The 27886-nt window shown below is 39.3% G+C and overlaps 1 protein-coding gene across 5 annotated transcripts in view; it reads right to left on the reverse strand.

Annotated features, from left to right (window-relative positions):
* LOC148187749 (uncharacterized) overlaps nt 1-27886 on the reverse strand; it is a 425509-nt gene that overhangs the window by 128288 nt on the left and 269335 nt on the right. For 4 of the 5 annotated variants that reach the window (XM_088086772.1, XM_088086769.1, XM_088086770.1 and 1 more), the window contains exon 9: nt 11280-11549. Coding sequence is in view for 1 of the 5 variants with exons in the window: in XM_088086768.1 (XP_087942894.1) it covers nt 11280-11304 (25 nt within the window). In the remaining 4 variants the exon portion in view is untranslated. Of the gene's footprint in view, nt 1-11279; nt 11550-12593; nt 12880-27886 lie in introns of those variants that run through there. The other variant, XM_088086768.1, reaches the window with a different exon arrangement.

Genomic DNA, 27886 nt, shown 5'->3' on the forward strand with positions numbered 1-27886 from the left:
GGCTCGGGAGGGCGAATGGAGACATACGCAGCCTTCATTTGCTCCTTAGAACCTCAGACTTACAAGTTTGTGAGTTGTAACCTTCTTTTACCACATTCAAGAGTTTTTTAGGAGGACTTTTTCATTATCCAAATCAGCGTGTAAGGATACAGGGTCTCTGTACAGATTGCCTTGAGACAAAGTTGTGATTTTGGGCCATATAAATAGCACTGACATGACTTTACAGATCATGTCTTGTCCTTTGAGTTAAGGGCTTTTTTTGCAAAGAGTATCAAAGTGGAACTTGTTTCAGGAATTAGTGCAAAAGAGATCAAGCTTTCTTTTAAAGGTGACATGCATGGGCAGCAAACATTCAGTTATGTTTTTCTATGGAAATGGATTGGTACTTCTTTTTTACTTCTTCTTTTTGTATGTTGAGGTTATAAAGGATTTCTCTCCCAGACAGCAACAACACCACGACCAACAAAACATGATTACATGTAACATCAATATAATGATAATACAGCCCGTCCTCATTCCCCAGTCGTCAAATACCAACCCGATTACAGCGTGGGATGTTAACACCAAAGGAACCCTTTAGAGCCTCTATGAGACACAGATGGCTTTCAACTAACTATGTAAACCCACCCGTAACAATTCTTGATGCTGAGAGCAACTGATGTAGCACAAAAAGCCAGAGAGCACAGGAGAGGAAGTGATGGTGGATTGGTCAAACAAAACAGGACTTTCACCCAGGAGACCACAGTCTGTGTCCTTTGCGAAACCCAAGTCAGTGTTGTTTTAATGTAACCTTGTGTAACTTAAGTACCTATGTCCTGTGTAAAAGCAAAAGTTGGTTGTTTTAAAGCAATATTAATTTACTTATATCGCATTATGTTACGTAACAAACCCACTTATATTAACCTGAAAGCTAACCACAGCAGTTTCAATCTGTGTTGCAGCTGTGCAACACATCGTGACTGTGCATTGCTGTGAGAAGCTGTCAGTCATGACAAAGTGCCTGTATTTGGTTACCTTGATGAGAACAGGTAGGATTAGACACTACAGGCATAAATTAGTGCTTTTCAGGTTTGTTTTGGACACCAATGCAATACTACACGATGTGGCATGGGCCTGGCCTTCTGCATAAGACCCCGACGCCAAAAGCCACCCTTTGCAGGGGTATGATATGCCGCTGGGTGGCATCAGTTTGTAATGCGGTCAGACAGAACCTTTTGCAGTGTTATGATCAGCCACAAGTCAGCCAAATGGCACCTCATGCAGCAGTATGATACACAGATCAGCAGTGCCAGTTCATTATGCACCTGGGGGGGCACCTGTCACAACCATATAGTACGTCACTGGACAGTGTCAGGTTGGAACGCTGCCGTTAAGGACATCATATAAGGAGCCTAAAGGTCCCCATAGGGCAGGCACAAAGGGTGGTGGATAGGTCCAACAAACCCCATCCTTTCACCTGGGAGCTCGCATGTATGTAGAGCCATGTGCTTTTGTTGCTTGATTCTAACCATGTGCTTTTTTTTGACATGTTCCATTGGATTTTAGCACCCTGGATCATCAACAGTGAATGCAGGAGGATACCTAATTTTGATGAGAATGTGTTGGTAATTCATGTAACCCTTACATTATGTTACTCTATGTAACACACATATTAATTTTAATCCAAAACATTACCTTTTTTCAAAACCCCACCAAGTAGTTTTGTTATCTAAACCTAACCATGACCCTTTCACATAATTGACCACGTTTAAATGTGTTTTAGCTGTGCGTCATGTAGAGACGTGAAAAGGTGCTCTGTGCGTCCCTATGAGATGCTGAGGGACATGACAGAGCATCGGTATTAGAAGACTTTGGACAATACGTTACAGGTTAAATAATACCTTACAGGCACAAATCTGGGTTTGTCAGATATGTAATGGCCACCACAAGACCATATGACCACTGAAATGGCCTTTGGGGAGCATCATATCAAAGTTTTAGTAATGTATGAACTTCTTGTCATCCCTCTTTAGAAGACTGATCTTGGACATCAAACAAGCTGCACGAGTTTCATTGTGCTAAGAGTTTTGTGATTAATAAATTACGGTGGCGGCAGTTGTCTCACCAACACAACTTTTGCATAATATGCATGGCAAATAATGCAGAGTTTTGGGAGACAAAAGGAAGAAGGAATTCAAATGGTTACTTTGGAAAATTCACTGTTTCCCAATCTTACTTTTCTGAGGTAATTAATACGTTCTCAGTTCATAATTCAGATATTATTCATAGAACTGGATGTGCGAACCTGAATGAATTTGTCCCATTAATTCAGGACATTACCAACCAGACAGAAAACAGACAGGAAGATTAAGTTTCCTCTATGTTCTGTTGTGCTTGTGCATCATCCACTGGCCCAGTGAAAACACAAGAGAGGCTTTCTCTTTCTTTTATATCCACACATCTGCTTTTGGCAGATTCTGGTTGAAAAGGCATGCACTCAATTCAAATCAATAACTGATCTCTTATTCTGCCCAGGATAGCCAGTCTCTTATTCCGCAGAGTATAATCCATCCAACCTCTGAAAAAGAATCATCCTAATATAAACTGTTGGTGATCTTTCTTTAAAAAATTCTGGCATAACCTTAATGTTTTCGATTGTAACCACGTAATACCGTTGTGAAAAAGTCATTAAATATAATTTAGATACATTTTCTTTTAAAATTTGCTCCAGGATTACCAGACTTCTTAGAAGGGACTGGGCAATCTGAAACTCCCACACTGTCAATACTAAATGAAGCTAATTAACTATAGTGCAATGGTTAGAATTATAATAAGGTGGCAGTTCTGGAGTTGCCAGGTCTTTGCAGGTTTTGGGTGTAAAGAGGATTGAGAAATTCTGACTTGAAACAATATAAAGACTGTATTTTGGATGTAAATGGACTCTTACTGGACGAATGTATTTGGACTTTTTAGTAGAACTACTGAACTTTTTTTTTTATCCAGGGATTGATATACTCTAAGATCGGCGTGATCTCTGCACAGCCTATATTATATCAGTTAAAGGTGTATTCGGGAGAAACAAACAAGCTCTGCAAAAACAGTCAAATGGTCAAATGTGTGTTAATAATGCAATGGGAACTAAAAGTAGATTTGTGTAAAATGGTGCCACAGTAAGAATATTAATTATTCAGTCGTGGTGAAATAAAAAAAAAACATGATCTGTGAGGTCACAGTGACCTTAAACTTTGACTACCAGATACTAATCATCCTTGAGTCCAAAACAATGTTTATATAATATTTGAGGAAATTCCTTAAATGCGTTTTTGAGATATTATATTAATGAGACTAAGACAGACACAAGGTTACAGAAACCTTGAACTTTGACCACCAAAATCAAATCAGTTCATCCTTGAGTCCAAAAGGACATTTGTTCCAAAACAAAGAAATTCCCTCAAGGCATTCTTGAGATATTGCACTTACAAAAATGAGATGGATGAGATCACAATGACCTTGACCTTGGGCCACTAAAATCTAATCAGTACATCTTTGAATCCAAGTGGATGTTTGTGCCAAATTTAAAGAAACCCCCTCAGGGCATTCTTGAGTTATCACATAAACAAGAAAGGGATGGACATATGGATGCATGGACAGACGTCCAGCCTGAAAACAAATTGTCTTTGGCCATGGCTATCTCCAGTGCAGAAGCATAAAAATGTCTGAATACACCTTTAAATAGCTGGTGAGAGGGTCAGACACCACCGTTGCTGCAGGCCTTTGAGACACTGCACATGATACTGGGATAAAGGAATGTCTTGACATGAATCACAACTTTCTATGTACAAAAACACCAAATTCTACCAAATCTCTGACTTCTCCTTGAATCCTAACTCCTTTTGATGTGATCTGCCAGTCGGGATTGGATTAACCTGATCTGCCAGTGGTCAGAGGTAAGTATGGAAGCTTAAGCACTGAAGTTTAACACTAATGTGTCAAAAAACAAACCTCTCAAGCTTGTCCAGGCATGGACAACACTGGCACGCTGCAGGCATAAGCAGGGCCTATACGTGCCTATGTTTGTGTGTGTATGTAAATGTGAGACTCTACTTCCATTTCACAGGTTCATATGGCCCTGTATAGCAGATATGGTAATGTGAGATTAAGGAAAACTGTCTGGGCAAGGATCCAAGATTATGTTGACATGATGTGGGCAGCATTCTAATCTGAGAGTGTGACTAAGTAAAGCTGTTCCCTCCTTGAACAACTACTGTCAAGGTGCCCTTGAGCAAGATGTCAATCCCCTGCTGCGGTTCCAGTGCTCACTGCCCAACAAAATACACAGAGACTGAGACTCTTTAAAGGCGAAATTAACCTAAATTACAAAAGGCATATTTTCTGATTTTCCTTTACTGGTATCCAGTCATGCAGATAGTTTTGGTTTCATTTTTCCAGGTTTAGAGATACCTGTCTCCAACCCAAAGCAAATTAATAGAATTTTATTAGTGCTGTTAACGAAACTGAAAGATTTAAAACATTTAACAGCAATATATGTTTCCAGAACTTAAGTCATGGTTACTGTTGCTAATACAAACCTCACAGTAAGCATAGTTGACCCTGTCTCTGCTAATGGATACAGACACATCTTCAAATGTAACCCATATTGTTTCTGAATGTTATTTGGCCCGTTTCAACAACAGGATCTCGGGGGTAGTTTCACGGGGTCTCGCCCAGTTGCGTGTCTCCACAACAGGAATCACCCCCTGTAGGACAATTTTCAGGAACTTTTACAGTGGCAAAACAAGTCCCTGCTTTGGGGTATGTATCTCAGTGTGGCCCCAAAAAACTTTTTGGTGGGACTTGGGGTTGATTCATCTGATTGGGTATAACTCAAGGCGGAAGATGTCAACAAAACAAGCGCTATTTTAAAACCCAGCAGAAGAAAAATGATTCCATCATGATTGAAACTGTTGTAGGATAATTATGTCAACTCAGAGTCCAGAGGGGTCCTGTACTGCAATGGGGACACAAAGGCTGAGAGGACTGACTACAAGGTTATTCCTCTAAATGTTCCTGCCTCCTAGGTTTTACCCAGAATTCCTTCAAATGAAACACAACTATTGTTGGTACTGCTGTCATAAACACAGTCAGATCACTTTCTGTTTTTCTCAGAGTTGAGCAACAGTCACAGTTTCCACAGTTACTCTGGTTGTTATCATCCACCATTTCCACTACTGGAAATAGTAACTGCAGATCTAATACTGGCACTCTTTGGTAACCGGGGATAACTAAGGATAGCTATGTGGGAAAACCAAATGGATATCCTTTTCCTATTTTGTTTGCTATATGGTTGACACACTTCCTTTGTGCCATAAATCAAGCCTTAGTTTTCTTGCTAGATTGTACCCAATGGCAGCCAGAACTGCATAATGAAAGCAAGGCCTATAGGGAACCAATCTAAACACTGTTGATGTCATTAACCTACAGCTAATACGCTGTGCAATCAATATTTACTTTATAATGATAAGTTAAAGCAAAAAAAAAAAAAAACTGCTGACAGTATATCCTTTTGAACTAATCCTTAAATGTCTATTCTGTTGGATTTAGGAGGGTATATTGGCAAAAATATAATATTGATAAATATGTTTTCATTAGTGTATAATTCTCTGAAAGTCACTGTCCTTTTGTTACTTTAGAATGAGCCGTTTACATCTACAGAGAGGGCAGCTCCTCTTCCAAGGAGTATGCCATGTCATTACTATTGTAGCACAAAAAGGACAAAGCAAACACCAGCTCCAGATAGGGTCCTTTGTGTTTTTGTGTTGTCAAGTGGAATTCTCCAACATATTGGTACACTGGATAATTTTCAGTGGATTGCAATTTGCAAACTGTCATTGAATGCTATGAAATCTTACACGCTGGAGCTTCAAACTGTCTAACAGCCTGATGCTAGGTCAATTTAGCTGATCCTAGTAGGTAAAACAAAAAAGTTTTTGCACACCAAACGACAGGCATGCACAGTCAAAAACAAAAGTATTGTTGTGTATTAATGTGTTTGTTGCTTGCTCTCCATGTTAAAAAAGAAAAAGAAGAATTTTAGAATTAGCAAATAGGGTTTTCCCAGTGAAAGTCTACTTACCATCAAGTGACTAATTCTGTGTTGGAATTTCTTATGACGATAGATCATTCCAAAATCAGTCAAAGACCCTTAAATATATGAACTTAAGTCATTTAATGAAGCGTTATTTGAACAGGGTGGTCCAGTGTTAAAGCAGTTTATCAACCTCTGTTGAGCTATTCAGAACAGGACAATCCTGAGATTTATAGTAAAGCAATAAATAGTCTAAACTGCAGAACAGATGCAAAATATGTGTATTAACTATTTGTAAAATCACAGTGATGACTCTATACGCATCACCTGTTATGTTATGCATCTCAAGCTCTTTGATGAAAAGGATCTTACTAATCATAAAAGATGGAATATGCACATAAATAAAGAATATCTGTGCAGAAAGTTTAGCTTTTGTTGGATTTTTTTCTTTTTTAGAAATTTAAGATAATTTAAATATATATATATATATATAAATATAAAGATAATTTCTTATCTGCCCACAAATATGTGCATTTGTCCCACCGTACAGCAATAATCCATGCAAAAATGTATCATACTCTTCTGTGTTTTTGCTGCATGTGTGTGAATTTGAATAGATTAGGATGTGTCATTCATGTGCACTTTAGCTGCAAGTTTGGCTCCTCCATTTCTTCCCGCAAATAATGCATTTTATGTCCAGAACAGAGAGGCTAATTGAGATGTAAGATTCACACTACAGAGCCGAAGATGGGAATGCATAATGAAACACAGAGCTGGATCGTATGCTAAATATAATGACAGAGGTGAGGCTGCAGATCACATCGAATATGAGGCAAGCACCGTCTTCATCTGCTTGCCTCCCACACACACGCGCGCGCACAATACGCAGGTGCACGAGTACGCCGAAACACACACCGAATGCGGGGCAGAGGCATGCGGTCTCACACACACACACACAGTGGAAAGAGCAGTGAGAACGCATGCAGGACCAGGCGGAGGTTTTCTGTTGTTGAGTTCAGTTGCACACACGCAATCAAAAACACACACACAGACGCAAGCGCAGGTCAGAGAGTCCCGGTGGCGTAGAAACTGGCAGGCATCCTTCCACTGTGCTCCAACAATCCAGCAGGCTTTTCTTTACCACACTGCCAACATGCTTTCCCCTTCACACACAAACACACACACAGCCCATTGCTTTCTGCTCTCCAATCATCCATTATTCTAAGCCCTCACAGGCATTGGAGACAATGAGAAGTTGAATGGGAGAAAGTGAAGCTAATTTGTGGACATGTGCTTTGTTATTGTTTCAATAAAAATTCCCTATGAACATGACAATTACATAAGTACAACAAAGAGGCTTTTGGCGAAGCCTCAATCATGCCTCCCATGCAGTAGTCCCTTCAGATATTCTGTAATGGATCATTAAGCTAGAATATCTCCAAATAAATCAAAAAGTTGTGTTTGATTCTTTTTGATCTCCGGCTGAAGAGGAAGAACAATAGAAACTTCAAACTAAGTTGGTAAAGAGTGGAAAGACATCTTTACATGTTGGCTGGTGGACAAGTTTTAGCCATATAATACACTGATTAACAAATGAAGACTGTCAGCTGAAAACATGTGTACATTCAAGCTGGATGCATCTTTTTTTCTTTTTTTTAACAGATCAAATGATTATATGCAATGTGGAATATGCGGCCTGAGTGATGAACCCGTAGAGAATTACCAGCCATGTCTGCGATTTCTCTGTGATCTTCAGCCATTTTTAACTCATGGATTTGGTTTTCTGGCTTACAAAATTAATAAGGCGGCATTTTTGACCTGAAAAGTCCTCTTAAACTAGTTGTACACTAACTGCTTGACCTTGTACTGTAAAATCTGACAAGTTGATTTTACTTGAAACAAATCAAGGAAACAATTTATTTTTTAAATCTACGAAACCAATTGCCTTGAAAAATGTAAGCATACAGTATATAACTATTAAGTTTAATTTATGTGTATTTATACCTAATTGTCAGTTTACTTAAATATTTATGTTGTTGCAACTTGAAAATGACAAGTTAAATTAAGTTAATCTTTTTTTTTTTGCAACTTCAGTAAACCAAGTGCAAGTACAGAGTGCAATTCTGCCAACTCGAAATCATATTTGTTTTTTCTAAAACGTTAACAAAACAGAAGATTTCCTAACTTCATCATTGGCAAAATCTTCTTTCTCAAGAATAAGTTAAGTCAGACTACCGATTAAAAATAATAATAATAATAATTACTTAGTTGCTGTATTGCAATCAAATTGCATAATGTGTAATTCCATTAATTGTTTTTGATAAATGTTATTTTGTGACTTTTGTTACACTAATAAGTCATAAGTCATGAAATCCTTGTTATTTTGATGTTTTAATATTGTCATGTTTTTTTGTATAATGCACACTGTAGAAAACATGTTACTGATACGCTCTGAAAATTTAGGAAAAAAAAGAAAGAATGATGAATGATGTTGATCCAACGTGTTGAATTATCCACGTGAATCATGTCCATTCATCACACCTGTGAATACTCTCATAATTTCACTGAGCGAACCTGAGGAAGCTGCAGGCGAAAAACATTGTTCGCTCTGAGTCTGAGTCACAGTAAAGTTTTTCAGTGTGCGTTGTCGATTTTTTTTTTCACTTAGACTCATTCAGACTAACTTGATAAACTTAAGTCGCTAATACTTATAAAGAACGGGGTAATTTTCACTTGTCATTTTTAAGTTGCAACAACTTCACAAAATAGAGTAGATACAGCTACATTTCAAGTAAACTTAACACTTCAGTTTAAGGTAAATTAATAATTCTAGTTACATTTACTTTTCTTTTTTATTATTTGTGCTTTCTTTTAGCATAAATATTTGCTAACATGCTTGATAGTTTTGGCTAAAATGTTCACCTTTAAACCGTTATCACTTACTGAAAGTTACAAACTGAAGGCATGAAGAAGTGCAGAACAAAAGCACTGAATCAAAGTTTGCACATATGTGCCCCATTCTTATCTTCAATTTGACCCACATTTGCTCGGACTGGGCCACTTTTAGCCTTCTTCACCCTCCCTCTCACACACACACACGCACACACACACAGAGCATTCTGGGCCGGGCAGCTCCTGGCTTCCACTTCAGGGTTTTGGCTGTATCCCTTGCACTGTGACACACACACACACACACAAACACACACTCTCCTCTCCCATGCTCTAAGATCCTGTTCATCAGCCTTTATTGTCCCAATCAAAGCCTAGCCTCCCTGACCGCCTTTAATATTCAACACTGCAAGATGGTACATGAGCCGTTTGTCTCAGTCTACATAACCAGCTAAAGGAGGACGTGTGTGTGTGTGTGTGTGTGTGTGTGTGTGTGTGTGTGTGTTTGTGTGTGCGTGCATATGGGCATGCAGGCTTCCACACAAAGTGGAGCTGGATAGCTGCGAGTTGCCCCTGACACCAAACTTAATTCTCCGAAGCGAGGCTGGGGATAAATATTTCAAGGTCATTCTGTTTGCTCTCTGTTGTCTTGTTCCGGGAGCGCTGACTATAATAGGAATATATGCATGCCTAACTAGGGGCTTTAGAACAGAATTACACCGCCTGCTGCTCACTCTCTGCCTATAGGCGCAGGCCAAAAGATGAAAGATGACTGACAAAGACGCTGCAGTGGACATATAGAGCCATGTGTCTCCATCTGTACCGTCTCAGGGAACTCTCAACATCGGCACTGTTATACTTAGAGATGTTTTTTACACTATATTCTGCTTTATATGCACCGCAGTACATCATTTCTAGCAACACACTAAAATGGTCTCAAATCTGAAGTTATGTCTACCCATCAATTACACCAGAGTCTTGCAACAAGTCGAGTAAATAAAAGGCAAAAAGTTTGTATGATAGGTAAAAATAGAGATGATGACAATTAATCAACGGTCATTTAATCGATTGCTAAGAATTTAATCAAACGTGAAATTAAATCAATCTATGCAATACTGTCAATGTATATGCAATATCTTGCTGTGAGCTTTGACTAAGGGAAAAAAAGCTACATTTTATGTTTTTTTTTCAAATAACAATTAATCGATTGATAGATCATTAACTTAATAATAATAATAATCAATTAAGTTAAGTGCATACAATTTGCAACCCTAACACAAATATACTGATGCTATAACTTCAAGGAATGTGTTGAAATGCCATCAAATGGCTTCGTGTAAAGTAACTAGGAGAAACGAATAAAAACCTCAGAAACAAGATGAAAATGCAATTTTTTTCTCTATCTTTACCATCATAAATGTATCAATCCGAAAGGTCCTCAAAAGGAAGTGCTTATCAGGTCATCTGACAGGGTCTGATACATCGTTCCGGATCTTGAAATCACTGCATTCAGAAATTTCTTGAGCTTTATAAACTAATGATCTTGCAAACATGACCACTTGATCCAACTTTTGACAACACGTGTAAAGGTGAAAAAGGTGAAGCAGGGTATGAACTTTTCTCTCAAATTCTCCTTTTTCATTTCTCGCAAAACTACAGAAAGACATATAGTTTTTGGGAAGGTATCATAGAAGCAGTGGGATGCAGCCAGGAGAGGCAATAACAGCAGTCTTCTGTCCACATCTAAGCCCTTCTGATTCGAGATGTGGTCACACACGTCGAAGGACCTGGTTTGTTCCAAGTATACTGAGGCCTTCACAATTACGCCTCTTGCCAAGGGGACAAAAACCCACAAACATCTGTCTTTTTTGATTTAATAAGTAATGTTATGGCGCCTATACCTTCTTGTGTCTTCCTGTCAGAGGCTCTGATATAAACTGACTTTTTATCAACTTTTTTAGTCTTTTTTTTAAACATTATACATTCTAGATCATGGTTGATTTTAACTATGACTTTTTAATGGATGGAGGATTTTAGTCACATGACGCTTTTTAGTTATCAGCAAGATGGCCTGACTGAGCATTACTATGGGAGGGAAGCTACACCAGCTCAATCCTACCAGTGCCTCTTCATCACAGCCCAGTTTTTGGGCCCGCATCGGTAGGTTCCGTGCTTAAGAAGCAGTTTACCCTGTTTTATTCCTCCTTTTATAACGTCACTGGGTGTCTGGATTTTAAACTAGCGGAGAAACAGCCCATGATACATGCCCTCTGTGGATTCACAACACTTTATGTTACTCCAAAAAGAAAATAAAAAGAAAACTGACCTTTAGCAGCCTCGGGGCAGTCCATCTAGGACACAGCTGTGTGGGTTTCCCGTTTCCGGTCGTCTGCCTTCCTCCTGTTCGACTCCCAGCCATCAGCAATCTTTGTCAGAGGTGGTGGTCCGCGGTCGCAAGGGGCGCTCAGTCGGGGCTGTCTCACCTCCTCACCTGAACCTCTCTAACTTCTATGCGGCCCTCGCTGATGTGGCTCCGGTCCACCCGGCTGACGCTCCTGCTAGTCCAGCTCTGGCTGCTCCTCACCTGGATCTAGGGCTGGGCAATATGTAAAAAAGTCTTATGACAATAAAGTTTTTCATATCATTCAATATCGATATATATCATGATAAACATCAAGTTGCTATTTCTGTCAAGCTTAAAGGCTTTTTACTCCTAAGTGAGATATGAAGATATCATAAGGTTAATTTTGGTTTAAATATATATTTTCTGTCAGACATTGAAAATGACAAATATACTGTTTCCAATTGGCGGACCTATTCAACTAAAATTCAAAGAGCTCCAGTTACAAAAATTTCGTCCCAGCAAAGGTCTGAACCTCATACCTAAAATAAGTATCACAATTAATTTAACAATTTACTTCAATTACCCTCATAGTTCACTGACACAGTTTCGTTTGACCATGGTGTGTTGGAGTGTAATAAACATATGATTAATTATTCATTAAACTTTCCAGCATTATATAAAACTTAAAAGCTCCATCTTAAACAAACTTCAGGTAAATTTAAGCACATTGTGCTGGTAACAGGCCAACCTCTCCTGACTGCAAAAACAACTTTTGAGTAGGACTACTACTCCAATAGCTGCCAACAGCCTGCCAAAATTCCCAGTGACAGAAAGGGTGAAAATAAGGTCTTGTGCCTGTGGCCCCAGGCCCCAAAAACATTACATCTGCCCCTGGTAATAATAAGGAGAGCTCAGCATGAGCTAGATGAACACACAAAGTCATGCCTCATGGAGTTTCTAAATAATCCCATCTGAAGTCTGATTAAACCTGAAACTAACAGAAAGTAGTCTGTAGAAGTCTATAAAAGTAACTTTCCACCTCTACAAATGTGGCTGTTTCAGACACGTTGGTGCTGTGAAGCTGTGCTCTGTTTGTCTCACCGCGCTGCTGTCGGACCATCAGCTGTTTGATCCGCCATAATGAAACGCTGTGGACACTCAGCTGTACTCCTAGAGTCAAAGTGGTTCACTGCATTTGGTCCGCCGCGGCGCTATTCTTAGTATAACTGGCTAATGGTGTTGTCTGTAAAGTTATTTAGCGATTGATATCATTATCGTTTTATCGCCCAGCCCTACCTGGATCCAACGCCGCTGACGGCCCCGGCAGCTGCAACCTCGTCGCCGGGGGGAAACAGTGCAGAGGCGATTTCGAGTCCACCCAAACAGGCTAGTCAGCCGGAAGCTAGCGGTCAACCTGCAGCACGCTGTACAGTCCTCCTCACGTGACTGACTGTTTACTTCCATGATACACACCCCAAGCCCCCAGGAAGCGCGCCAGGAGTCCATGCAGAAGTGTCCGAAAGTGGAATCACACCGTTCGGGTCACGTGATGACACTGGCCCAGACTCACATTGGGAGAGAGATGTCTGTAAATCAGTGAATATTTTGTTGTGAGAGTCAAAACCCCGCGAAACGTCTTCTGTCCCTGTCTAGATAGGACATTTGGGAAGTCTTAAAGAGCTGCAAGATCACATTTTTTAGACCGCCATTCAAGCTAGCACAGCGCTAATCCGGAAATCGGTCGCTCCGCCGGCGGAAGTTACCCGCTCGGGCACACTCGGTCGCGCTCAGCTGCCGTTAATCTGAACTAGGCTTGCAAATTTAAAACCCGGAAAACGAGCTTTTTCTGTGTTCTGCGCCACTGAGCCATGGATGTATTATGAGGAAGTCTGGATACAGCCGTGGGGGCGGGGCCTCATTCATTCCTATGAGAGCTGCTCAGTGGCGCATGAAGCAGAGAAAAAGATCTTTTTCTGGGTTTAGAAAAGTGTAAAATACCCGGATCTACTGGCCCATAGAGCATGCGTAGAACAAGTGATTAATGACAGCCAAACAGGGCCGAAGCGAACAGCGCTGGTGCACGAGCATTCCTCTCTTAGTAGCTTAGCTTATTAGCAACAGCAGCTAATCAGCGGTATAACGACAGCGGTGCTGTCGGTTTTAATATTTTCGTGATTATCAGATAATGGTATATTTATCTCTCTCTCTCTCTCTCTCTCTCTCTCTCTCTCTCTCTCTACACACACAGCACACACATATACAACTCATCAGGGAATCATATCATAATCTCGACCGGAGAAATCAAATTAACAGAACTGGAATGTGTTGTGCCCATAAAAAGGTAATAAAAGGTGGTGCCTTGTAATATTGCCCCGTGTTTTATTTCACAGCTCAACTTTTAAAAATACTACGTTCAGTACCTTTTAGTATCTGTCACTAGAGCTCCGCGCTGCTCATTAATAACCGGTAGTTTAAATACAGACTGTAGACTGTATATATGGTCTCTGATACAGACACGGTATGACGTCCATATTACAGCTTTACAGCCAACAGTCTATGGATGTGTTGTAAAATGTTAAAAATTATGAATTGTGATTAAAAAATGATGAATTACAGCAAAAATATCCATTACTACGGCTGGTACGAAGCCTGTGCTGTGTCAGAAACTTTTGCGCGTTCTCGTGGTAGAGTCCCGCAGGTCCGATGCGTGTTCATTTTATGTCTGGAGAAAGACCGAATTCCAAATCTTGATTCAGAAAATCGCCGTTTTATGTTTTTAGGACTTAATGTTTTTAATAATGGCTATAAAAAAATGCGTTCTGAAAGTCAACATGTCTCAAAAAAAGTTATCTCTTTCCCAATTTTAACAAATGGGGAAAAGTCTTTCTGGGCCAGTGTGCATCACGTGACGCTGTAGTTCCACCTTCGGCCACTATGTAAATTTTGCTTCAGAGGGTGGTGCACTTTCTTGGGGGCTTGCACTGAGCAGCTCTCACCCCGAAACCTCCCACTCATTCGCCAGTTTCATGCCAGGCCACTGTTCTTATCACTACCGCCCCCTACTGTCCTTCCCTGAAATCAATCTCACATAGTAATTCAGCCCACTGTATATACCACAGTCTTAACCAGTCTCATTTCCCACATATCCCCATAAAATCCCCACTATAGAGAGGTGAAGGGATGACATATTTTTGTAGGCCAATCTCCTTCGCTGCTCATTGCTTCCCATTTCAAATGAAGCACCTGAATTTGTTAATGCCAAAATCGCTTTGCTTAATGTGAGGTCAGTCTCTAACAAAACCTTTATTTTAAATGATTTTATTATTTCCAAAGATACTGACCTCCAATTTTTATCAGAAACATGGTTAAGACCAGGTGATCACAGCCCGCTGAATGAACTGTGTCCTCTTAACTATGAATTCTTTAGCTCCCCCAGAGCAAGTGGATGTGGAGGAGTAACGCAGCGGATAACCACAATAACTGTGCACTTTTTCAGAAAAGCATGACATTTCTAACATGGTTAGGGCATACCATAATGTTTATTTTCAGATGTTGAGGGAAGTCAGATTTGAACTCTGGAGACTGTGAGAGGTCAAATCCAAGATGGACGACAGTCCTCGCCATCTGATGTTCAAAAATGTTTATTTTTAGGATAAGATAATCCTTTGTTAGTCCCAGAGTGGGGGAATTCACAGTTACAGCAGCTATGAGGTACAGGATAAGCAGCAAAAGAACAATACAATAGTAAAAAAAATCAGTACAAATATAAAAGTATTAAATAATAAAAAGACAACGTGCCAAGTATAATAAAAAAAACAAGGTGCAAAAATAGTAACATACAATTACAAGGTGCCAAATCAAATGGTCTAGAAAAATATATATATATATAAAAATATGTACAGCAATTGCATAAGGAGGACAACTGCACTTGTGAAAAATTACACTTTTGGTACAAATCCAGTTGGTATGTGTGTGAGTCTGGTTTACTGGGAGCAGTGCTTGTTGTACTTTCAGAACCAAACAGTGTAGAAAAACAATTGAGATGTCTTTTCCAAGGTGAAAGGTCTATGGTTAACCATTATATAGGCCCAAGTACAGCAATTTATTTACTGACTCATGTCACTGATAATATAATTTACGAATTTACATGATATATGTATTTTTTAAAATGAAACACATTTCAACTTTTCACCTGATACCCCACCCTTGCACTGTGAAATTGTGTGGTCCATCTGACAGTCAAGTCAATTCAATTTTATTTATAAAGCCCATTATCACCTTTGTGACAGGGTTAGTGTTAGGCATACTAAAGTTGGCAAATAAAACCTGCTGTAGCATGTTCCCTGTTAAAGCTAGCCAGAAGACCCACATATCATATTAAAGAAGATGATGGCACGGATTGGCACCAACCTTATCATGCCGTCTAATCAGGAAGGGACCTTGATGATGCTGCAAATTTTCGGTAAATTTTGGCAAGGGGGGAGAGTAGTGCAAAACAGATAAGGTGCTTCAGATAATCAGATAATTTTTTAAACACCCCCGCCATGGGTTTTGATGAGGGATTCACTTTGGAAAACTTTGTCCTCCAGTGGACATTCCCAATGGCTGGCCTGGTACCATACAAGGTGCCACCTGCTACTTAGTTGAACATTCACAGGCGCTCACACATTTAGGGTTCAGTATCTTGCCCAAGGATACTTCTACATGTGGACTGGAGGAGCTGGGGTTCAAACCATCAATATTTCGATAAGTGGACAACCCACTCTACCCCCTGAGCCACAGCCGCCCCATAATGGTAATGGTAATGCACAAAATAAATTTTAAAAAATAATAAAAAAGGTCCTCTAGAGCCTCATTCCCACTGCACAGAAAACCCACTAACACCTGCTAACATCTGGCTTTTTAATGCAATGGGAATGCGTACGGTCGGCATTCACACTCAGGTCAAATGACTCTGCAGTAGACATGGGTTTTTAGCTCCGGCTCCAATCGGCATTGATGGGAACGCAACACCCAGGTGAATGCGGTAATTTCAGCTCTTTAACCAGCAAGATGCCAAAAAGGAATCGTCGGCCAGAAAATGATTGCCGTCCGCAGAAGCGTGCATAGCCTGTTAAAGCTGTATCACCCAGTATTAACGTCTTTAGCTGCTCTCACATGGATCAAACAGTCGTAGCATGTAAATTCACATAACTTTATGTCTGTGGTAAGAGCATAGGTATGTCTTTGTGAAACGTTAATGTTTCTTTCAGGCATGACAGTTACGCTATGATAGACAATATCGTTGTTCCCATTGTTTGTATGTCTTTAATATGTCTAAAATCTTGTTTACATTTCGAATGTAGTCTATCATACTTTACATATGGGTAACGTAAAAATAAAGGTATTATCTGCTTTTTTACTTATGAGCCTGCATTACATTACCTGCTCTGTGCCCGAGATTATAACAACTCCAGTCCTTTTAACCTCCTTTTACCTGTTGAAATACCTTTGAAGTGTCAATACAACACATAAAAACCTGCCAAAAAGTGACTGCAACTCCTATCTTGTCACTAAAAGGTTGTTTCTGTCTCAAAACGACATAATTTCATTCATGGTGATTATATTTGACAGATTGTAGATCACCCTGTCCCTTTTTACCTGTGTAAAAACCTTTAAAAGATCAATGTAACAAATGAATGCAATTTTCAACTTACCAAAAAGTGATTGCAGCTGTTATCTTGTTGTTTCTGCCTCAAAATCACTTGATTTCATTTATAGACTTTATTTATAGACTAAAAACATTTATAGATTTATTATATTTGACGGACTGTAGCTCACCAGTCCTTATTACCTGTGTAAATACCTTTAAAAGACCAATGCAACAAATAAAATGCCATTTTCAGCTTGACAAAAAGTGATTGCACTTGTTTTGGTTGAAAAGGATAATTAGAATACAGTAACACCCATTATATTGTGTCTAAATCTTGCTATGCAATGATGGGTTAGGAAAAAAGCATATCTTTTTTTTTTTTTTAATTGGTGCCTTGGAAAGGAGCTCAATGTATAAAAAAAACCAAAACCTTGTGTATTATATATATTGATTATATCTCAAATTATTATGACTATGAGAACTCTGCAGAGGGTATGTATAGGGAAAGTTGGCTAGGTGAACTGCAGGAGTCTCCTTTGTTACCATTTTTGTGCTTGTGCTCTGTTCAGGGTTAAGACTTTGCACTTGATAACAGGTTGGGGGGTGGGGTGGGGGTGGGGTTAGACCTGAAACCAATGTATTTATTTACACATTTATTTTTTACATTTTTACAATGTATTTTTTTATTTTATGTACTGGGTTTTGGTGGTGTCCTTCTTTTAATTTTTTTTCTTTTTTAACTGAACCCATGCAGTCAGGTCCAGCTATAATTATTTTCATTATTATCATTATTATTTTTAATTGAGTGGTATTTCATCTTAAACATCTCCAGCTTGATCAAATCCTTGTAAAAGGAGCACACAGACTTTGCTAGCAACATTTTCAAGACTATAAAAGCCCTGCCAGGCTAAAAAGCTGCCAGTGACTCACTCTGAAACAGCATATGAATAAACACAATCTCGAGCTGCAGCCAGGCCCATCCGCACACCAAGTAGCCTGATTTGCAGTGATTACAACTCTCCACCCTGCACTGTCTCTCCTCTCCCCTTTAAACAAAACTATTTCATCAATACATTTCCGGAAATGTTTTACATTTCCTTTTGAGGTTAGGGAAAGGCAAGAAAGACCGGGTGAGAACGCTAACGAAGCGTGGTCAGAGTGCGGGCGGGGAGAGACTTTTCATCTTGGTGGGAGATGTAAAGTAATGAAGTTGACACCAGTGTCCACCCCATTAGGCTGGGCCTGCATGGACCATTACAGGCGGGGTGAGAGGACAGCCCAGAGCCAGAAGACCCCGCGGAACACACACACACACACACACACACACGCGAACGAAAGAAAGAAAGACAGAAAGAAAGGAGGTTTACACACATGAAAGGAATGAGAATATACAGTATATCCACACTTCTTTCCTAAGGGGTTTGTCTACACACAAATGTGTTTGTAAATGTGTGTGTGCATTCCCCTCTGAATAGAAAACAGAGATAGAGTGCATCCCAACATATTTTTTTTTATATAACATGTGCGTACATGTATAATCCCTGAGTGTGTCCTGTATTTGTGCATATGTACAGCTTCCCTGAGTGACTGTGTATAGCAGCAGGAATGTCAATGCATATATATGTGTGTGTGTGTGTGTCTGTGTGTGTGTTGGAACGATACGGTGGCAGCCTCCCGTTCTCCCGCTCAGCCTGTCAGGGAAATATAATTTGCGCCTTCAGTGCTTTTCACCTGGCTCATATGCAGCATGCAAATTTATTTCTCTAATAATCCGAGTGCGCGACGGCCCTCCTCCAGGATTAATGACAGCATTCCCCGGGCCTCGCCTCCACCCTGGACCGCCAGAATATTACCGCCATGCACCCCCCCACACACACACGTCTCCACATACACACACACACTCTGACATGGAAAAATTGTGTTAGTTCTACACAGAAAAACGCTTGGGTATTTGTCCTGCTAGACAATATAATGGGCTGGTGCATCATCAGATTGCAATGTCATTTCAAAAAACCTTGAATACAAATAATGGGGAGTAAGGGGTGGGGGGGGTGGATGGTGCGTTTTCTAATCCAGTGGGCTAGTTATCCTTCATTTCAGGTAGAGTGGTGTCGCGGTGATTCTCACACACACACACACACACACAGACAGCAAAACACACCGCTCCGTTATTCAAATGAAGTGTGCCGCATTGTGCAGAGCTTGCTGCTTTCCCGGGACACATCCCTTTCCTTCCCCTCTTCCACCGTTAATTAATCTTAGAGATCTTTTTTAGCATCCCTCGCTCTCTCTCTCTCTCTCTCTCTCAACCCTCCCCAGCCCTGGCTTTTTCTAAGCAAACAGTATGAAATATGGATACGGGAGAAGTATTAATTATAACCCCATGTGTGGGTGTAGATCTGTGTGTTAGGAAGAGGGAGATAGAGAGAGGCGATAGAGAGAGAAAGAGAGAGAGAGAGAGAGAGAGAGAGAGAAAGAGAGAGAGAGAGAGAGAGAGAGAGAGAAAGAGAGAGAGAGAGAGAGAGAAGGAAACAATGTGCCAGCGCCACCACCCACCGCCTGGATCTGTCACAAGAGGCTGGGAAGAGAAGGAGGAAGAAACACTCAGAGAGGAGGGGAGAGATGTAGTGAGACAGTGTGAAGGCGATGAAGAGAGTGTGTGTGTGTGTGTGTGTCCTTTCTATTAGTGTGTTTAAGTGCCAGCCCCAGCCTGTGTAGCCCTTCACCTGCGAACAGAGAGCGCCTCCATCACAGGTGAGGCCATACAAAGCCTGTCAGCCGCTGCCATCCAGCACAAAGCGGGTTAACTTCAGCGGTGGCTCTGCACCCTGACAGGCCGCGACTGCTGGTCACTTATCTTTTTAATTAGCTTTTCACTCCTCCTCAGCCTCCCTGCACACTCCCCCCCTCCGCCCTTCCCTCGCTGCCTTCCCTCTTTCTCCCCCCGTCACTAATTCTGAGAGGATCTCTGTGAATTTTTTTTTTAATTTGCTTATGCACACTCTTCTTCACTGTTTTATGATCGGAAGTTTCGTGATCAAACTTGCCATCATAAATGAGGTGAAAATATGCTGCATTCCAGACAACGTGTAAGTCGAGATATTCCGACGTTCTACCAGAAAAAGTACAATGAGACGCCACTCAAAGTCAGAGTTCCTACTTGTGAACACATGCAAATCCATGTACCCCGACTTCAGCGGTCTGACATCACACAACGATGGCAGCATCCAGGGAGGCGCACATTGCCAATACAAAGAAATCAACTAAAAGGCAACATTAAGTATATTTGCATGCATTTAATTAAAATAATACATCTACTATCATATAGTTAAACCTGTTCTGCATATAAATTGATGTCAAAATATATTAAAGTTATTAGGAAGCTGGTTATGTGATTACATATCTTGAGAGGTTGACATATATTGCTGAAGGTAAACACAGGGAGTTAGTTTTTTGCTTGGGATTCATGTGTCTTTCTTGACCAATGATAACATTGGATAAGATGAAAGTACTGACCCTTCCTAACTATAACCAAGTGATTTTTGTACCTCAATCTAATCACAGCATTTTTGCAAAGTAAAGTTTCAGCGTGCCTGCTACATAAAAACATACAAATGTTAACATATCTGTAATTTGCACAAAAGTCAGACTTCATGTCGACCCATCACCTCAACTTTGACACCTTTACTATACATATACTCTGAATTCACCGGATGGCATTTCATATTTTGTCAAAGACTTTCTTCAGTCATGGGGTATTCTTTCAGATGGCACAGTCTACATGTAAAACTGGCTGTTAGATGTGAAGAAGGAGAGTTTGATTTGATTGAATGAACAGAGAGGAATACTTGTTTAATATTGTGTCAGTTTTTATTGCTTGGACTTTTTAGTGCACCCATTATCACATCATGAGGTAACCTGAAGATGCACCGTTTTCTGTGAAGCAACAGTTTTTCTTAAAGTTCAAGTGCCCATTTCACGGGATCTTTAAAGGAGTGATTTCCTGTTTTTATCGAAAGGCCAGCAGCAGCTCAACACATCAGTAAATCACTATATCAGCAGGTCTGGTTCTTGCTGTTAAAGCCTCCTCGCTTCTCTGTTTTCTGTTTATTTTGGATCACCTTAATTCTCATTCTGTCTGTCTGTGTTTTAAATCACTCTTTCAAGTCCATTACACACATAAACAATGCAGCGCAGCCAGAAATGATAAATCATGGTAACAAATCAAATGGGTTTTTTTTCCTTAAATATTCAACTGTGGCATTAAAATTACGATTCATTTAAAAAATAGAAAAAATGTTCACATTCATGTCCTGTAAATTTGCAAGGCCACATTTGGCCTTTACTCCTCTTTATTATTACAGAATTGATCGAAGGTACTCTTTTTGTATGCCTTCTTGTTTGTATTCACTGTGTGTGTGTGTGTGTGTGTGTGTGTGTGTGTGTGTGTGTGTGTGTGTGTGTGTGGGGATGGTTTTTTGAGTGTGCCTTTATTCTCAAAAACACACACATACTCTGAGTAGTGAATGAGGGTGTTTGTGTGCTAGTGAGGATCCTTGTGCATGTATGAGGCCCAAACACAAGGCTGGGAAACAGTGACGGATTGATAGATCCAGGACATCCAAGACACGCAAAAACATAGGAGTTTTTTTTAATTTTTTTGAATTGGTTTCGAGCCACCAAATGAGTCCAGTGTTAGATTGTTCTCTACTGCTAAATACTCCACTATGTTCACCAGATAGTCATTAACTGTTAATCTGCCGTTTGCTGCTGGACAGGTAGTGCACAGTTTCTTGCTGAAATAGTTGCCTGCTGCTGCTGGAAAAAAGGCAACATATTTGATACATTCTTAACATAATAATGCCATATTATAAATACAATATTGATAACTGTAGCTATAAGTCTAAAATCAAGTTTAAGTTTAAATTAACTCCGGTTTTAAATGTTCAATATGTCATTTTCAGTTGCTGGGGTCTCTCAGTGGAAAATAAGAAAGAAAAAAGATGGAGCAATGCCGTCAGTTTTTACTAGCCAGGATTCCCTCTGTGAAAAAACACTGAGTAAAGCATTTTCATGTAAAAATCTGTATTTTTTGGAGGCTGCTCAAAATATCACAAAGGGAGTGGTAGCCCTGCTACTGCTCATGTTTCCTCAACTTTTTTTTAGGATAAAATAAAATCTAGTTGTACAGGAGGTTTTTAACCAAGAGCCGAATTATCCACAGAAGTGGATAATTCGGCTCTTAAGACCTCCAAAACTAACAATCCCTGTGATTTAAACCGGTAAAAACACTGAATAAAATAGTTTCACACTAAAAATTTGTAATTCTCCGATGTTGTTTGGCTCATCGTGGACGGGCTGCTAGCCTAATTCCTGCTAATATGTGCTCCCTTTTTTCTCGGATAAATTAAGATCGAGGCTTTCTGGAGGTTTTTAACATGAGCTGAATTACCAACAGAAGTCTCCTGCTCTTCAAACAAAATGACTCAGGGATTTAAACTAGTAAAAACGCTGAATAAGGCAGTCTCATGTCAAAAATAGGTGTTTCTTAAATGCTGTTTGGAGCCTAGCTTCCATGAACGTTTGCTCAGCTTCATTTTTGATAACTTAAGATCCAGATGTCCAATGACTAAAACTCTTCATTCAGTTAAAACACATAGTTAAAAGTGACCAAGAGCTAAAAAGTCTTTCATGATAAGACAACCTCTGCCAGACACCTACAACCCTGACACGTGTGCAAAAGGGATATGATACAACAGCAAGGCGACAACAACCAGGTAACCCAGACGATGTCCTTGATTAAAATTACAAATTTCTCAGGGTTTGAACATTGTTGGTAATACTTGGGATAATGTAAAGTTTACAATGCAACAAAACTGATCTTTAGTTTGGAAGTCTAGATGCCATTCAACCAAAATCACCAAAACTGCGCTTGAAGGTGTTTTTTGGTTCTGTCCAGAACAAATACTGAATTCCTTTTTACAGATTTTTTATTTGTGTGACAATTGAATGTGATGTGGCAGTTCACTGGTTTGGTACATTTTCCAGGAATTTTCTCCAGCAGAAATAAAGCAAAAATCCATGAAAAGGGGTTTTGTCATACAACCCCCTAAACCTGCTCTCCACCACAGCAATTAAACTTCCATCTCTTGTTTACCTGGCTGCAGCAGTCAGGAAAACAAAAGGTTACGGGTCATCATGGAGGTCAGGCTCTCGTGATTCACACCCTGAATGTGTATTTATTATCTGTGTATGAGGTGGGGAAGTTAAGATGGAAGTTGTTTGGAATTCCTCGTGGATCAGCAAAGGTTCACAGGAATCGGACCATCCTACGGTCATCAGCATTCCTGGGAAGAGGGTAACTCACCAGTGACCAATTAGATAAGAGATTCTGGGGCAGTGAATAAAAAGGGCCTGTTTGGCTGGTGAGACCCCGTGTGGCCGGGGTTTTGTTGACGTGAGGACCTGTGTGAGGATGCGACAATGGCATTAAGAGGAAGGCGTGTCAGGATGCTGGACCTCCTGAAGCACACAAACACACAGCGTCAGGGGCTAATAACTCACCAAAGACCTAATTCCGAGGTCACTGTATACTGTATATGTCCTGCAGCAAAATGTTGAAAAATTATACCTCAGTCAGACCACAAAACAATATTACTCCCCTGTCCAAAGAGTGAGGAATGCTATTTTTAAGAAAATGGACTGTGTATTTGCACCTAAGTGAGAACAATCACACTGCAGCTATTTACAACCATCGTTACAATTCTAGTCAATGTGATTGGCTAGCACTCATCACGTTGACAGGTTGAGGTCAGAGGCAGTTAGGGTTAAGTCATGGGCTAGTACTGGCCAATCTTGGATATTCTCTGATATTAAAGTGGTAAATTTATGATAAAAATAAAATAAAAATAAAATAATAAAAAAAAATGTGCATTGAATGTACTGCAACAAATTCAGGTGATGTAGTATAAAGAGTGACAAGATCCAAGGAGTAAGATGTGGTGGATGAGTGGGTTAAGCACAGAACTTGCACACAGGAGACTGGGCTTGGAGTCCTGTGCAGTGTCTTCTCATACCTAAATGAAAGAATAGCTCAGTTCCACAGACTTCTGCGGCGGTAAGATACCCAACGGAATGGCGTCTGTTTGAAATGCTGCAGGTAACAACATAATATAAGGAGCTTGAAAGTCTATATGGGGCCGGCAGGAGGGAAGGTGGACAACATACCCCGGACTTTCACCCAGGAGCCCAATGTTCATCTCCAATACGAATGTTAAGCAAAACCATGATTTTTTTTTTTTTTTCTAAACCCAACTACTTGCTTGTTTTGCATGAGGAAATGAAGGTGTTTTACCAGTGTTATACATTTATTTTGGAAAAGACTGTGCGTATCTAATGCGCAGAAACTGTACATTTCCTGTCAAAATGTAAGTTTTCCTTATTTTTTAAAAAAAAGACACAATGCATTAAACAGGTGTAAAGTGAAACAGTACTCCAGAGGGTCAAGAACAGATGCAGGAGGACACCTAGCACGTCATAGGTAGACATTAATGGCACTGACCAAGCAACAATTTGATGAGTTGGGAGGAGAATATGTTGTCTTTAGACCCATGTGGTCATTGGTCACACATGGTCCCGTGTGAGGAAACACTGGCTCATTATTTTTAGACTTAGTTGTCTCATTATTTTCTGTTTTTTAGGATGTTAAAAGCTGCTGAGTGCACACTGGTTACATAAACTTTAGTAGAATACCTGAATGGAAATGTTCATGTTAACATCATATTTTGACATTGCTAGGATGCACAGGAATACACACAAGGATGAACCAAGGTGTAATCGTTGGCTACTGACACTTGGGTGCAAATAGCATCTTCAAAAAAATGAAAAACAAAAAATGTTGTGCAATAGACTCTAGCCTCTGAGGGTGATTTTAAGTCGTACCCATGCTGATGTGCATATGGTAGAAACAACGAGGGCCAGAAATACACTGTGAAAGCTACAACCTCACTGATTTTACCCATTAAATCCACTTCAGTCACATCATGATTAAATGTGGCTTAAATATTTTATGCCCAGTGAATTTTAGCTCCATTCAAATTTGTACATTATTGTTCCTCCACCTTATCAAAGCGCTTTGATATCTGCTTATAAAAAGCCATGATGTCACCTGTCAGTGTCCATCTAAGCCGCAGATGAAGACGTGACAGCCTTAAGGGGACCAGAATACTATTAACGCCGCGTTTCATCCCAAATGGGCTTTTATTAAAATGAACGCCTAATTAAATTCCAAGATGAGGGGGCAGCGAACAATGCCAGACAGTGGCTACTTTGATTTTTTTCCCCCCTTGTTTTAAAGTAATTATGCGGGCCTGACATGAGTGAGCACACTGCCGGAGACCCCTCTAATGAGTTAAGCAAGAAAAATCGCCACAGTCGCCTTCCCTGGCAGCAGCTAATTGCCTGGCCACATCGGGCCACCGCTAACACTGTCATTTAAAATGTGCTTTTCTTCCATTTCTGCTGTTTTTTTCTTTTTTTATTATTTAGTTAATTAACATATCTGTAAAGGTAGACTGTAAATAGTAACAAAGTTAGTGCACTGTGCTCACCAGATCGTGCTCCTGTTTGGAGAAGTGGTGAGAGGTGCAGGTGAAGGTCAACAAACTTTTACTTTAAAAGCATGAACTTTGCTCTTGAGAGGCTTTGCCGCGCAGTATTATGCTAATGATCATGTGTAAAGGTATAAAAGCAGCTGCTTACAACATGAGAGGCATCATGAGAGGCCGGGGAGAGTGCCTCCTAATGCATCAGCGCTAAGCCACTGAATACATGAATGAATCCATGGAGGCAAACACTGGAAACAAAGCGACAATCTCATGAGAGATAGAGAGAATCCACATCTATCTTCTTTCAAATAAGCACAAATAAACTTTCTCTCAATATAAAAAAAAAATCTTATTTCATGATAAGTTGTAACAAAAATAAAAAATATAAAAAAAGACAAAATATGAAGAAAAATATATCAAAAATAACTATGGTTCCTTACATTAAATTTATAGGAGTCATAGTAAATAAAAACTCTCATGGAAATACCATATTGAGCTTGTCTATAAAAAGACTATGGAGAAATCTGGTATTTTAAGTCAAACAGTTCATTGGCTAATAATTCTTTTTTTTTTTTTTTTTTAACTTTTTATTACAGCTTAATTTATCCTCATACTATGTTCTGTAATATGGTTTGGGCCAAGACATGTTTCACTTATCTCAATAAGATTTTTTTCTGAGTCAAAAGACATTTCTGAGTGATTAGATTTGCTGAAAGATGCAACTTATCTCCGCCTCCTCAATTTCTATAATTTTTTTAATGCGAATATAGACAAGACTCAGTGGTTGAAGTAACTGAAAGCCATACTTGAGTAAAAGAATAGATATATTACCAGAAACTGACTCTGATAAAGTTAGTCTCCTATTAGAATATTAGTTGAGTAAAAGCCTTTAAGTATCAAAAGTAATTTCATAATATAAAAAGGAACTTAAGTGTTTAAAGTAAAGGTAAAAGTAAAAGTATTATTTAAAAAAAACTAAAGCATTAGTACTTAGTTATTATACACTACTGACCAGACTTATTCATGTATGGATATTTCTATCTCATGACTTGCTGAGTGTTTGCCAGAGTTTCTTTCAGTATTGGTCAGACATTCACTCATATCCCATAAGACACTCTGAGGAATTTTATCCTCTGTTTTGCCAGACTTCCCTTAAACAATACTCACGGAAATACAGAGGTCTGTCTTTTGGGAACAAATTACTTCCATCACTACAGACAATATCGACATTATCATTATTAGAAAATAGAAAAAAAAAAAAGAAAAAGAAAACAGATTCATTTGTAATGCATTTCACCTCGTAAATACAAACTTTTTCATTTGTAAATTTTTATCAACTTTGTACTGCTGCTTAGTCTTGAAATAATAAATAATAATAAACCAATTTTGCCATTTAAAAAAAAAATAATCAAAGGGAAGAGACATGGAAAAGTCTGACTAGTTGATTTCACTTAAAATAATCTTGCTTGCCTTGTAAAAGGGGGGTGAATTTAACTACACATCTTAATTTATGTTTAATTATTTGTACGTGTGAAATTTACCAGAAATTTAGCTGTATTTACTTAATTGTGTGAAGTTGCTGCAACTGAAAAATGACAAGTGGAATTACCCTGTTCTTTCTAAGTAATAGCGACTTCATTAAACCGACATAGTCTGACTTATCGTTATCATGACAAAGAGGATTTTGCTGATGACAAAGCTGGAGGTCTGTCAGCTCTGTTTTGTTTAAGAATATACTGATACAACTGACTAGTTTGCAACCAGCAGAAAACAGATGTAAGGCACAGTTAACTTGGTTTATTGAAGTTGCTAAAACTCAGAAAGATTGATTTCATTACACTTGACATTTTAAGTTGCAGCAACTTCACAAAATTTAACAAATATAACTTAATTTTAAGGAAGCTTAGAAATTAGTTATAAAGTAAACATAAATTAAGATTTATAGATATATTTTCATACATTCTTATTACATTTTCTTAAGGATAGTGGTATATTAGATTTTGTTTTGTTTTTTAGTAAAATCTACTTGTCTGATTTTACAGTGTATCACAATAAGCCATGTTAGGCCACTCAACTCTCCTGTACAGTTTAATTGTCTTTCTCCGTCTTTTGTCTACATGTGTATGTGCAACTTAACTAAAATCTGTAATCTTCAGAGCAACATAAACCAACGTAAATGAAGCATTCTCCAAGAAAAAAGGAAACAAAAAGTTAATTGTAGAACTGCAAAAATACCAGTTATGATTCAGTTATGACATTTTAGTTTGCCTCCAGGCTGCAATGTCCAAATCTATATTAATCAGATGAAAAAAAAAAAAAAAACTATTATAATCACACCAAAAATGTCACAG

Source organism: Plectropomus leopardus, chromosome 13 (genome assembly GCF_026936395.1).
Source record: "Plectropomus leopardus strain MGB_pleo_1.0 chromosome 13, ASM2693639v1, whole genome shotgun sequence".
NCBI lineage: Eukaryota > Metazoa > Chordata > Actinopteri > Perciformes > Serranidae > Plectropomus > Plectropomus leopardus.